This window comes from Cornus florida, unplaced genomic scaffold, assembly GCF_030987335.1.
Source record: "Cornus florida cultivar Cherokee Brave unplaced genomic scaffold, ASM3098733v1 CherokeeBrave_3.0.0_Hap2_Chr06, whole genome shotgun sequence".
Lineage (NCBI taxonomy): Eukaryota > Viridiplantae > Streptophyta > Magnoliopsida > Cornales > Cornaceae > Cornus > Cornus florida.
Window position 1 is genome coordinate 51,279,443 of NW_026775576.1, and position 15,570 is coordinate 51,295,012.

The following is a 15,570-nucleotide window of genomic DNA, read 5'->3' on the forward strand; positions in this document are numbered from 1 at the left end:
GTTATTATTTTATTTATAAGTTATTACGAACACAAGTTCATGATATTAATCTCAAGACAAAATTTTTTATATTAAATATCCTATATGTGGTATTCAAAGAACCTATATTTGTAATGATAAGGTGATGTGCAGAGAAGTAAAAAGTTGTAAGAGCAAGAAATGAATAATAATCTCATTAGGAAATTGATAGAGTTACAGTTATATTTGGTAATTGAAAAAAATTAAACAATAAAATGAACTAACTTACAAATACTATAATGGTTTCCACATATATATATATATATATAAATGGACACTTCTTTTGTCTACATATATATATATATTTTTAAATTTTATGTGAAGCCTATTCACGCATGCAAACTCTATATGGTATCATTTTGTATTGCAGTGGCTCACTCAGTTACATTTACATTCACAAATAAGTGCCGTTACACTATTTGGCCGGGAACCCTCACTGGTCGTGATGCTCAATTATCGTCAACTGGATTCGAGTTAGCATCCAAAGCTTCATTGTCCCTCGACGCACCGGCCTCATGGTCAGGCAGGTTTTGGGCGCGGGCTTTTTGCTCTGTGAACGCTAGTGGAAAGTTCACCTGTCAGAGTGGCGACTGTAGCTCCGGCCAGATAAGTTGTAATGGTGCCGGTGGAATTCCACCGGCAACCCTAGTAGAATTAACCCTAGCAGGTTACAAGGGAAAAGATTTTTACGACATTAGCCTGGTGGACGGCTTTAACTTGCCGGTTTCCGTCACCCCTGTAGGCGGATCCGATAACTGCAACGCCACGGCATGCCCGGTCGATGTCAATGCCGATTGTCCAGCAGAACTTGCCTTGAAAAATTCAGATGGTGCCACAGTTGGTTGCAAGAGTGCATGCCTAGCATTTAATCAGTCACGGTATTGTTGCACTGGGGCTTTTGGCTCACCAGATACTTGTCCACCAACTGACTACTCAAAGTATATGAAAGGGAAGTGTCCTCAGGCTTATAGTTATGCCTACGATGATAAAACTAGCACTTTCACTTGCTCTGGTGGACCAAACTATGTTATTACATTCTGTCCATGATAAATAGCAGATAGAAGGGATATTTGTTTATATAGAATATTTTTGTATGGCCAGAGAGTGTGTGTGTGTGTGTTTTTTTTTTTTTTGGGCTTGTAGTTATTCCTTAATGTTCATCGTTTATGTTTTTATATTTTTTTCAGCAATTTTTTTTTGAATTATTGCAGAAAATATGGATTTAAATAATTACTTATAGTTCTATTTTTCAGCTTGCATTTCGCTGCATTTATAGTGGGAAAAAATATTTTATTATGATCTCTAAAACAAATTCCTGACTCCACCGGCCCTCCATCTTGTTTACTAGTAACTAAAGCAATTTAGATTTATCTCTTGTAATGTTAATGTCTTAATTTGTGCTTGGGGTCACACTTGACAAATAAATAATGTTTACAAAAAAATTTAAAAATGGATTGAACAAAGAAGAGGGCAGTCCACTCGCTTGCTTTATTAATAAAAATAAGTTAGAGCATAAGAGGACTTTGTTGGAGCGCCACTATCATCTCCCATTCATAAATCTAACTATTTTGTTAAAATTTTCAATATAAGGCAAATTTAGTAATTTTGAGAAATTCAGGGCCTCTTATCAACCTCTTAGTGAGTGAATATATTCAAGTAATAGAAATGCACATGTGAATGCAACATTTAAAAGACATAAAGTGATGACAATGTCCATAAATCATTTCATCGAACATTTGGTGTGCATGTAGTTTAATCTACCGGAAATGCAAACTTAAGAGTGAATACTTCAAGCAATAATCTCTTTAATTCCACAACACAACCCAAGCATACATCCTATCCTCTTTAATTAAAAGAAATCTTGTTGCATTAAAAAACAGTTGATATGCAAATGGGAATTTAACTAGTGAAGAGGTAAGTAAAACTTTAACTAGCAAAATAAGAGAGAGTAACGGGTTAGTGAAATGCAAACTCAAAGTACACCACAGTATACATGGTTTGTGACCTCCCTTAGTCACCTACATCCATACTTCAAGAAAACCTCTGGAGGATTCCACTATTGGGCTTTCCTTGGCAAAATAAGAGAGAGTTATGTGTTAGAGAAATGCAAACTCAAAGTACACCACATTTACATGGTTTGGGGCCTCCCTTAGTCACTTACATCCATACTTCAAGAAAATCTCTGGAGGATTCCATTATTGGGCTTTTCTTAGCAAAATAAGAGAGAGTTAGGGGTTAGAGAAATGCAAACTTAAAGTACACCACAGTTTACATGGTTTGGGACCTCTCTTAGTCGCCTACATCCATGCTTCAAGAAAACCTATCGAGGATTCCACTATTGAGCTTTCCTTGCACGTGGAAAACAAACCACTACAAGCTCCTTTTTCGGGTTCAAGAGCAAAACCCCCTCTTTTGCGGGCTAAGAGGGAACTCGCTCTTTTTTTGGCTCAAGAGCAAAACATTCCCTTTTCGGACGAGAAGAACACCGTCTCCGGTGTCGGGCACAAAGATTACCCACTCACCTTTATTGAAGTAAAAAGGCTTACAATGTGGAAAAATCCATATGAGCTCTCTCTCTTCTTCGGAGAGGTTGAGTGTTTCAGAACAAAATATAATGTGTATATTTGTTTTACCATTCAACAAATAATAATAATAGTAATAGTAATAATAATATGAAAAAATCTCACAAAAGGGTAAGTCCAAGGATACGTTTGGATGACGATACATTATATGTTATGGTTTAGTATGATATGAAAACAACCGTTTTGGTATTGGTATGTTTTTAGTAGAAATAGGATCCATGTTTGGTAACGATTGTTTTGTTTTTGATAATTGTGTATCAGAAACATGATAACGCGTTTGGTATTGTCATGCGTTTTAAGGAATCCGAAAACAAAACACGTTTTGGGACTAGGTGTTTTGTTATCAAAAATTCTGAATTAATAACAGAATACCTGTTTAGTAAAGACTATTTTGTTTTTGTTTTGAAAAATTATATATATGAATACAATTATAAGTTTATATGTAAATAGTCTATTTTTCTTTATGATTTGAGATAATTTGTTAAAAAAAATATATATATATTCTGCATTAGAGTTGGAAAAAAAAATTATGAATAAATTTACATGTATAGTGGCAACCAAACTACAAATCTTAAATTTTGTAATAATGTATAAATCTGCATAAACATGATTAATGGCAACCAAATTACAAATCTAACTTTGTAATAATCTTTCAATGAGAGTAGATCTTTGCACTCCATTTATCTTTTTCTTTTGGCTTGCATTCCATTTAACTTTGTTTTGTTTCATATATATATATATATATATATATATATATATATATATATATATTATATAAATTCATGATGAATGTGAGAGAGAGAGAGATCCTTGTAGTTGAAACTAATAAGAAACAAAGCCAAAACGTCGATCTTCTTGAATTGGTCAGAGTTGAGATTTGGTGGACATTGAAGCTTGTGAATAGTTTGACTTCCCTTAAATTAATTTGAAATTTTGTAGTGGATGTCCTTCAAATTGGTAATATTTTTTTTATTTAGTCATGAGACCATTTACCCTTTTGTTGAGTATTTATTTTGATAACGAACTTGTGAATATTTCATACAATATCCAACCATAAGCAGAATTGATAAATATAAATAAAGATTAAAAGCAAGCAATCAAGGAAGATCCCTCTTACAAGACTGAACAACATTCACATATATACTTCCATATATAGTTTTGCTTTGTACGTCACAATCTTAAGAATTTGAGTGTTGCACCATTCACATATATACGTCCACATATAAGGAGCTAGACATTTCTTAAAAATAATATGTGTATATACACACACTTCATTACACTTACATAAAATGTACACACAACTAGAGATCACTAATATTCATTCCATAAAATGTACACCCACTTCTTTATACTTGCATAGGACTCCATTTGATTAACTTAGAGATCATTAGCTTTCTGGAGTTGCAGCAACTGGAGAATGCTTCCTATCAATCCCACTGGTGCCACTGCCTACAACTTACTGCCATGTCCTTCATTCTAGTAGCAAAAAATGAATTTGAATGTAAAACAAGACATTACCTATAGTAGCAAAATATAAAACAGAGTTAAATTCAATTTATTTTATTTTATTTTTAAAAAATCCGGCATGATTTCCCCTTTAAAATAGACATTTTCAAAATTTCAAAACACAATAAACACAAGGGACACTGCCCACAAAATTAATTCAATAAGGGACACCGCCCACAAAATTCATTTAACAAGGGACACCGCCCACAAAATTATTTCAACAAGGGACACCACCCACAAAATTCATTTAACAAGGGATACCGCCCACAAAATTCAATTAACAAGGGACACCGTTCATAAATTTAATTCAAGCAAGTTATATCTAACCTTCTTTCAGGCTAAGCTGCAAATTTAGAGTGTAAATGACCTCATGCAAAACAAAACACATGAACAACATTAGAGAAAAATAAAATAACACAAGGTAGGAATGAAATAATGAGAAGTAGTAAACAAGATATATCTAACCTTTTTTCAGACTAAGCTGCAAATTTGGAGTGTAAATGACCTCATGCAAAACAAAACACATGAACAACATTAGATAAAAATAAAATAACACACGATAGGAATGAAATAATTAGAAGTAGTAAACAAGATATATCTAACCTTTTTTCAGGCTTAGTTGTAAATCTAAAGTGTAAATGACCTCATGCAAAACCAAACACATGAACAACATTAGAGAAAAACAAAATAACACACAGTAGGAATGAAATAATTAGAAGTAGTAAATAAGATATATCTAACCTTTTTTCAGGTTTAGTTGTAAATTTAAAGTGTAAATGACCTCATGCAAAACAAAACACATGAACAACATTAGATAAAAACAAAATAACACATAACACACGGTAGGAATGAAATAATTAGAAGTAGTAAACAAGATATATCTAACCTTTTTTCAGACTAAGTTGCAAATTTAGAGTGTAAATGACCTCAGTAGCAAATTTTACAAATGCCCTAAAGCTCACTCCCAAAATGACAGAGAAGATAACACAACATCAACTAATACGCAGTTCAAAATATACCATTTAAGTATATATTACATACCAAATGAAACACAGAAAATTAACTAAATACGTATTACATGTCATATATTACAAAAGATGGAAGTTTATTTAACTTCATCTTTCAGTAACAACGATAATGAATAACAAGAGGACAATCATAATAAATATGATTGTGATAGCAAGACATCCACAATCTAGGAAGAGTATGTACTTCTATCTACATTGTTCATTTTGAATCATTGCAATGACTCTGTCCAAGTCAGATTGAACCTGTTCTTCAACTTGTGCACCTTGGTGCAACTCATCCACCCACATAAATGCATTCATATGTGACTACAAGAAATATAAATTATACAATTAGGAAACAGTAACAGAAATAGCACCTAAAAGTTTAAAACCATACCTCCCGAGCTGGACACCTATAGAATTGTCGACTATCATTTTTTGGAGTTCGAGCCCTATACAGATGCATAAGACCTCTATCACATGCACATTGTGGTCGCTCAACTTCAAGCCTATACATAAGTGCGCCTACAAGTACTAAAGTATTTAATATTTGATGTCCTAATATAATTAGTTATTACAGTTATCCATAAATAAGGAGCATCTGAGTTTAATTTACGTAATATAATTAGTTATTACAGTTATCCATATTAAAATTCTACACACTATTAGACAGTTTTATAATTAGTGATTACAGTGCTCCCAAATTAGGTTGGCAATACCATCACGATAAATATCCATCTGTCGTATCTTGTATTAGTAGCACTGACCACCTGAACATCGTCATCTACATCAGGTTCATTTTGTGAAGATTGAGGGGTTTCAGAATAAAAAAATTCATCAGATTCACCTTGGGATCTTATGAAATTATGCAATGTACAACAGGCAATGACAATAAGAACTTGAGTGTCAAAGTGATAAGGGGGCATTTGCTTCAATATAGCGAATCTCATCTTTACCAACCCAAAACATCGCTTTATGATATTCCTCAATGACGAGTGCCTAAAATTGTACACCTCTTCTCTATCACGTGGTCCTCTAGTATGTCTACGATATTCCTACATGTGGTAACGTTGACTCCGGTAAGGGGCCAAAAACCCCGGTTGATTGGCGTACCCAGAGTCCACTAAATAAAACTTACCTGTCATGTTAAGTATTAAAATTAACGTATTTGTAATGTTAAATGCATAAATATGGTAATGAAAATTGAAATCCTCATTCTGAATGCACTCATTTATAATCTTCAAATCATTAGCAGACCCTTCCCACCCTGCTAGAATGTATGTAAATTTCATATCAAATGAACACACAGCCATGACATTTTGGGTCGTATTACCCTTTCTACCACGAAAGGGTATTTGTTGGTCAACTGGCACTACAGCATGGATATGAGTACCATCTATGGCTCCTACACAATTCTTAAAGTATTGGTAAAACTTTGAATTGTTTTTTATCTCTTTAGGAATTTCATTCAAATCCGGGGGAACAATAATCTTAGTCCCTAACTCACAAATTAACTTTAAGACAGTATGAAAGTGATATGAAATTGTGGATGTAGAGTGTTGGAATCTTTCAGCAACGACACGATTCCTTTCATTGTGAGACACGGTAAGTAGGAAAATTGCAACTTGTTCTTCTACCATTAGAAATGTTGAATCTTTCAATCCTAACAATTTCAACTCATGACACGATGCCCTAAAGGTGTTGGGGTACATCCGAAAATTTTCGTAACACCTATCTTCATGTCCATTTAAGACCTCAAATATGTAATCTTCCCCTTGTTACATGGAATCCCTATAACATTGCTTATCAAAATGTTTATGATAATACTCATATACGGCTGCAATCAATACAAGAATTTCCTCCTCATCATCATCATCATAAATGGTTAATATTGTCCTTATATCCATAGCTACTATCCTATTTAAGAATAAACAGAAGCAGTTATTGTAATAAAAATTAAGCAAAATGGAAAAGACATACCAAATCATACAATTATCCAGTAATAATGTAAAAGCAATAGATATAGAACATAAATAGTTATCCAGCATTAATTTAAAAGCAGTAGATAGAAGAATTAAATACAGTCTTCTAACAATAATGTAAAAGCAGTAGATAAGAAAAATTCATTACAGTCATCTAACAGTAATGTAAAAGCAGTTATAAAACAATCATCCAAAAGCACATAAAAGTAAAATACCGAAGAAATCACAGAGGCTGATTCATCACCCACCCAACTTTCCTCTCATCAGGAATGCGAAGAAATATGTCCTTCCACACCTTGTCCTCACCAAACATCCTTATGATCTTAGCATAATGGGTATCATCAATCCCCACTAATGTGTTGACGATCTTAACGCACTCTTCAAGCTGGGGATCCATTTCTTTTTCTTTTTTCTGGGAGATGTCACTTCAGGCATTTCGATAAATCGAGATGGTTGACAACTAGAAGATGATTCTGCTATGGCTTTTGCAATTTTATCAGCTTTCGCGTTCCTAATATTAGTCAAACATTCCATCACTAAAGACATTTTTTCTAAAAAAGTTTCTTTCTTCTGTTTCTTAGCTACAAGTTTGGGAGTAGGACTGAGGTCAATAGGTCCTTCTACATTAGGTCGTTCTACATCAGTCATGCCTGCATTGCCCTCAGTGTTATGAATTTCAGCTTCATGTGTTGCCACTTGAGGCATTGTTAGCACTTGGTGAGGTCTGGGTGGCTTTGTAGAAGGATGAACATGCTTGTCAGTAGCATGTGTATTCCCAAAAATCCTTACCATCCGCTCATAATTCTTACACTCTCATTTTTTTATTTTTTTGCCATGCTTGAGAACCTACACATTATTAGCTTACAATTATTGTTCATCAAACCCTTTTAATACTAAATCACTAATTACTAACTGTATGTATGGTAAATAGACACGTATTGAAATACTAACATTGGACAATCGAACCCATCTTTCAGCTTCCAACTCAATCATCCCAGTTTCACTGTTGTACCCTACACCAGTCTCAGATAATATTTATTTGCAATCTTTGTACAGTGCTCTTATATTATTGAATTTTTGTCTACATTGATCCTTCGTGTACTTCTTTCCAGTTTCTAATAACATTGCGTCCACAATATGTGTCCACCTATTTGGATTAAAAGTCGTGCCTGTACGATTTCCTTTTCCAACCTCTTCTTCCATCAAGAGCATGAATTTCTCTTGATGGGTATCACACCAAACAGCGGCATCGGCCTGTTTAATAACTACAACATCCTCACCATTCTCACCATCAAGAGAATGAATGTCTCTTGATGGGTATTGCTCAACATTGTCATTGTTCATATCCATCTGATTATTATTAAAGTAATTGAACAGTTTAGTAAATTATTTATATCATACTAATTTTAATGATCAAATTCAATGGTACTACATTACATAAGAATTTAAAATTCAATGGTACTACATTTAATTGTGTTTTGACTCATAATTCAACACGTCAATGATAAGTAAAGAAGGTACTGTCTATGAAACACTTCAATCCAACTCAGAAATGTTCCTCCTAATACATTGTTATAGTGTACAGTAATTATGGAGTAGAATAAAAGACTACTTCAATTGTGTACAGAAATGTTCCCATTAATTCAATAAGGGACACAGCCCATAAAATTCATTCAATCAATTCAATAAGGGACACTGCCCACAAAATTAATCCACAAATCTAAGTAAAATTGTCCGTTCTCCATCTAAACTACTCCAACAAGCAGAAGAGACATTTATTGTACCATTGGACCAAAACCACAAGAAAGAACATGCTTTTACATATGAAGCCCTGGAAGAGCCTTAAAATGCCTACCCCTTACACCCTGTTTTAATTCTCAGTAAATTCATCTACATTTATGAAGAGATCCAAGATATCACACACAAACACTCACTCTCTCTCTCTCACTCACACTACCTTAGAAACTGCAATTATATATATTTAGCTCATATGGACAAAAAAGAGAGTTCATAGCTAGAATCTGAATATATGTATACAAAACAGAGACACATACGGAAATATAATTTGTATCAAGGAGAGAGACGTATTGGCAAAGAAGGGGTCAGAGGTGTTAATGGAGTGGAAGGGACGACCACACAGATATAGGATGAGCTGTGATGTGTGTTCTTGTGTGAAATTAAATGTGTTACACGAACTCTCAAACTTCATTTAGAAAAAAAGTCATTACCAACTGCTGATTTTGCCTAAACATAGCACTTGAACCTAAGAAATCAGAGAGAAAAACGATACCTTGCAAATTCAGAAGCTATCTTTCAATCGACGCACACTTGAACCTGAGAAATCAGAGAGAAAAACGATACAAAACCGTCAGATCCTCCATCTAACAACTACGAACTAGGATTTCGGTGGAAAAGATAGAATCGACTCACACACCTAAGATAATAGACACGATCGGCCTGTCCGAGAAACACAGGGAAACCTTCGATCTTTGCACTCCAAAGCACGAACTAGGGTTTCGGTAAAATCACCTCACACACAAATCGGTCACAGAACAGAGACGGATAAAAGCAAATACAACGGAGATTGCAAAGAAAAACCTTGTACGATCATGGATTTGTCAATCTTGAAGCAAATCGACAACACCCAACCTTCGTTTCAAAGGAATCGCCCCTCAGTCACCTCCGGAGTGCAAAGACGAAGAGAGAGAAATATTCTGTAGAAATGAGCTAGGGTTTCTAAAATTAGGTCTTATACGTGATATACCGCTACAGTATAACTTGATATTGGTTTGGACCGGCTGTTTTTGGTTTCACCTTTTGGTATGGCCACTACAGTGTTGAAAACACCCAATATCACCATTTTGGTGATATGGGTTTTGCCCCAAATCTAAAAATGATATAGACATGTTCAAAAACATATCAGCCCACACCAAACGAGATATGGGCCCAAAACCAAAACCAAAACGCCAAAACCAAAAACATTTTGGCCTTCCGAACAGGCCCTTAGGATGGAATGACCTTACGTACGTAGATTAGAAATGCATTAAAGACCGCAAAGACTTCAGGCTTGATAGATAAAAAATTATTAGGTGATCCACGACCATATATATATATATATATATATAAGTTATTTGGTATTTCAATCTAATCAAAACTCATATTTACACTTCTTTATAATATTTTATTAAACTCTAGTGATCTACTTTTTCTTATGACAGTTTTAATTGGACTAGAAACACATTGTACAAGGCCTAAGAGAGGCTGGACTGAGCAAAAAACCACAAACACCATCACAGGCCTTTGAAAACACAAACAACTCCAAGAGGGACCATCATCTGAATCAAATCAAAACCTCCATTGGAAGAACAGTCATGTCAAATGTAACTAGCAGAAGGAATTTCATACAAAAATTCAACTTGCAACAACATTCATTCTGCATCTTTTTATTAGAGTGTACAAGTACAAGAGCCACAAAATCAACTAAAAGGGTTCATTATTCAACGTTGATCCAACTCAAAACTAGAATGAAAATACATCAATTAGCTCTTGAAAACAATCCAAAAGCCGGATTTATAACGGTAAAGCCTCCATCTAGTGCCAGATTATGCCCACTCACATACTTGGACTCATCACTAGCCAAAAAAACAGCAGCTTCAGCCACATCTTCCCCCCCAAGAGTCACCCCCTTAAGGTTGGAATAAACTCCAGAGCCCCTTTCATTCTCCGTCTTGTAAAACTTCTTCGTCTGCTCTGTGACAATGAAGAAAGGCGACAAGCAATTCACTCGAATGCCAAACTGTCCCAGCTCTGCAGCCACATTCTTAGTGAGTCCCACCACGGCATGCTTTGAGCTCGCGTAAGCATGAGTTGCAACACCTCCAACGCTAGAAGAAACACTCCCAATCGACACTATGCTGCCCCTCCCGGCTGGGATCATCACACGAGCAGCGTGTTTGGTGCCCAAGAAGACACCGGTTAGGTTAACGCTGATGACACTATCGAATTCAGACTTGTCCACATCAAGTTTTTGGTCCGTCTATAATGGCTGCATTGTTGATCATTATGTCGAGCTTGCCGTGTTTGGCAATGGTGGTGTCAATGGCGTTTTTGATGTCCAGTTCGTTAGTTACATCGCACTGGACAAATGAAGCTAGTTCAGGACCTATGTCTTTGCACACTGAGTGAGCCAACTCATCTAGGACATCTGCTATAACAACTTTAGCGCTATGTTTGGCAAATATTCTAGCAATGCTCTCTCCAACGTTTCGTGCTCCACCGGTGACTACTGCCACTTTGCCTTCCAATCTGAGACATGTTCAAAAGCTATGCACCCAAAATTGAAGTAAGCAATTGTTCGTGATGATTAATACATATAGGGATGCCAATTTAACTGCCCATCCCGGATCATCTTAATAGAGTTAAAGGGCGAATTTGAAAGAAAAAAAATTTATTTGTGAGTCGAGTTTTGGATCACACATCTATACATAAATAAGATATAAATAAAAACATTACAGTGTCATTGAATAAACTATCTATAGTGTGTGCGTGTGTGTGTGTATATATATATATATATATATTAGGATATACAGCAACTTAAATAGTAGGTATGAACCTTGGTGCAGCTACAGAGTTTGCTGACATTGTTGAGACAAAAGCTTTTCCACAGTTTTGATGATTTTGTTTTTTTGGCAATATTTAGATCTTCATACAGGCACATTTTAGATGCCATTAATGGTTAGTTTGAAAATTCAACTTTTTATTCTTTTTTGGACTAAAAATGAGTGGTCTCTCTCTGAGGCTTATGGTCAAACAAATCATTAACGACTGTTTTGAAAATTCATTTAAGAATGTTAGGTGTAAAATGTGCTACCTACTACTTAAGCACGTGGTAGCTAATGTCTACAATGAGATACTTTTCGTGAGACTCAGTTCACTCACTAAATTATTGTACCATCATTGTCATTTTCACTCCTGACCCTCACCTTCATAATTAGTGAATAAAACACCATACTTTAGTTGTTTTTTCAAAGAAGCATATGTCAACAAAAATATACTGGTGCCTCTCCTCCAGCCGCCATTGATTATGGGTCGTAGATCATTGTTGTCGGAAAAAATTGTGAGGCTGGACATCATTCGGAGCATAGATTTTATGTTGCTTTCCATTCTATGTGGTGTTTTGTTGTTCCCGACGTGGCTCTTCTTGCTGGTGGTTCGCCGGCGGTTGGTCTGATTGGTGGCCGTGCAACCCTTGGTCCCCCTCGTTTCTTCCGTTGTCTCTTGTGGCGTTTGACTTTGGATTCCGGGTCAAACTTTTCTTTGTTATTGTGTGGGGACGACGCAAGGCTAGTTTTTTCTAGAAGGCTGGGCCCACAAAATATCAATCCCTCTAATGTCACGCTCTTGTCCAACATAGGGTTAGAAATGTGGTTAGGTGTTTGTGGCATTGCTGTCACGCAGAGCTACTACCATACACTTCTGGAACTTGCTTCCTTCTTTGTGTGGCTGTTGTTGTAGTATGGGAATTATTTCACCGGGTCCCATGGTTTATTCCTATGGTGGTTTGCTTTGTTAGGTGTCTTTTGTATGTTTGATCATATCTGTAAATTTGATAGGGATCGTCTTTGTAAGTTTGCGGTTGTGGGTTTTGTTGTTTTTGTTGTGGTGCCGTGGTTAGTCAGTGGTTTGTTTTGGTTGTGTTTGTGGTCTTGTTCCTTGTAGATGCCGTAAGGCTTCTATTGTCGGGGAATATATATATATATATATATATATATATATATATATATATATATATATATATATATTGGTAGCTGTAATGAATTTTCAAAAGAAGGTGGATTGAAAAATGATTTTTATACTGGTAGCTGTAATGAATGGTTAGATTTATTGTTTTAAATTATTTATTTATATAATAAATAAGGGAGTGGAGTCTTCTACTTATATTTAGTATAAATAATCAATCAAAAATCATTCGATTAGGCACTTCATTGCAAGTTTGCGGTGTACGTATTACTACTCTGATCGATTTGAAAGTTTCGTTGTTCATCTCAAAAATAAATGAATATATATATATATATATATATATATATATATATATATATATATATAAGACTTGTTTACTCACCGATGAGTAGGTCATCCCTATTGACTCCTCTGATTCTGTTGAGAGCTGTTAGTCCCTTTACTTTTCTGTTCTGCTTTACGTTCCTTCTATTTCTGAAATATAATGTTATTATTCTCCTCTATTGCCATGGCACATTCTACCACTTTAGCATAAGTGTCATAATGATGACCCACCACAAACTTCTTCACATGAGAGATCAACCCTTGCTCGAACTTTCTGACTTTGTGTAACTCATTTGCAACAATGTGAGGAGCGAATCGGGATGGCTCTGTAAACATCCTCTCGTACTCACTGACTAACATATCACTATTCTATTCCAACTGCATGAATTCAGTTGCCTTTTTCTCCTTCACTGCTAATGGAAAGTTTTTGTCATTGAACTGAGTTTTAAAATCGTCCCATGTCATAGCTGTAATGTCCACAACCATCCTGGTCTCTGACTGCCACCACTGGCACGCCCCACCAGATTAAAGAAAAGCACCAATATTCCTCTTTTGTACCTTAGTTCAGTCCATCATTTCAAAATATTTTTCCATATCTTCAATCCACTTCTCGGCATCTAGTGGATCAGTAGGTCTGACAAATTCAACAGCTCCCAATTTGCGTATATCTCTGATAAATCCAATCATAGGATTCAACACATAAGGTGCATCCTCCACCTGAACATTGTCATGGTTAATACCACCACGACCAGCACCTCCCTGACCTCTGCCTTTAATAGGTCGTCATCTGCCTCTTCCAGCTCCCTACATCCTATTTTCAGTAAAGAATATCAATAATAAGTCTCACAACTAATGGTACATTAAACTAGAACATGGTAAGAGAGCAAATAACTCGTATAACTATATGCTCCTATTCTTACTATCACTCTTCCTAGCCAGATAATTCTTAACCTAGGCTCTGATACCAAACTGTCACACCCCAAAATTTTAACAAAAACCCTTTGTTCCGTATATAAAATTTAGAGAACAACTTATAAAAAATCTCAACAATCATCCACCATAAATAATAAATCGATATAAAACTCCATCTAACAGTATATTACATAGATACTTCTGAGATAATAATAACATCATTTAAATTAAACCAAGTTCACTGAACCAACTAAATACGGTTCCACAAACAAAAAATAACATAATCCTTATTACAATGATCATAATAGGGAAAACCTAAGCTAAAACAAATCAATGTGCAACGAGCTACAATCCATCGTTGTCATATGATCCCATTACATTTCTACTCAACGTATACTTGAAATGTTATAATGGGGTGAGCTCACAAGCTCAGCAAGAAATGCTAAATACAATCATTATTCAGCAAAATAACCTTACCTTATATTTCCATATATATAAGCTACTCAAATAAGTGCATTAATAAAAAAAAATTGCTTAACTCTAGTTAATTATAAACTTATTAAATAACCATCAGTTACTTTTATTAAATTCACATATCTCACATGAGCCTCAGGCTCCCATCCAATAAAGTGGTGTGAATCGTAGTCTCGGACTACCGAAAATATACGTGTGGCTGGGTTGTACGTCTACTCCCCAGATGATTCCAGATCACGTCCACCAATAAAGGCTCATTAGACCCATGATCATAATAAAATGGTAGTGCACTCCCAAATAGGCAGGTCCCTGACCTTACCTAAAAAGTCATCATAGGGTCAGTTATCCTGTTTGATCTATTTGATTTTCGTCCCTGACAGCCCCTCCAACTAATCCAAACTCATCCATTAATTACTAATTATGGTGAATTGTGATATAATAATATAATATGAAATTTCATTATCATACCCATAACCTTAAGCCTCAATTATCACTTATTCATCCAGTACTGTAACCAATAATAAGGCATGCAACTGGAAGTACAAATAATACCAATTGCTGGCTATGAATTTCGTCCCAGTAATCTTAGTCACCAATCATATTCAGTTTAACATTCATCTAAGCTTCCTAATATAGATTGTATAACCGCACACACAAATAAATAAATAAATATATATATGTATATATATATATTTCAGATCAACCTAATAGATTTCATATATATAGATCCATCGGACCATCTCTTCAATTGATCAGTTACAGGTACTCAAAATTTGACATAGTGATTTTCTTTAAAATATATTTAGTCCAAGTGCTTCATGTACGTATAAAATTTTCAATTATTATAAACTAATTAAATTGAATATTCAAGGTTTAGTGACATGTCTAATCCATTCCTAATAATTAAATAACATAATCAATTTAATTAAGCAAAGTCTTTAAAGTTCAGCCCCACTATTTAAGCAAATTTTATACTAAATAGATACACGTAGTCACATAGATATCGTAACACAAATTCTTTCATGA

At 35.0% G+C, this 15,570-nt stretch overlaps 1 protein-coding gene and 1 pseudogene across 1 annotated transcript; one reads left to right on the forward strand and one right to left on the reverse strand.

Moving 5' to 3' along the window:
• Positions 1 to 366: 366 nt before the first annotated feature.
• LOC132314091 (thaumatin-like protein 1) lies at positions 367 to 1,065 on the forward strand. Its single transcript, XM_059813000.1, has one exon. It carries the CDS (start codon positions 367 to 369, stop codon positions 1,063 to 1,065), a length of 699 nt encoding a protein of 232 aa, XP_059668983.1.
• Positions 1,066 to 10,471: 9,406 nt separating this feature from the next.
• Positions 10,472 to 11,408, reverse strand: LOC132314092 (secoisolariciresinol dehydrogenase-like; annotated as a pseudogene).
• Positions 11,409 to 15,570: the final 4,162 nt, after the last annotated feature.

What these genes read in the sequence shown, in the direction of transcription:
- LOC132314091 (XM_059813000.1), top strand. Translation starts at nt 367, where the DNA reads ATGGTATCATTTTGTATTGCAGTGGCTCACTCAGTTACATTTACATTC.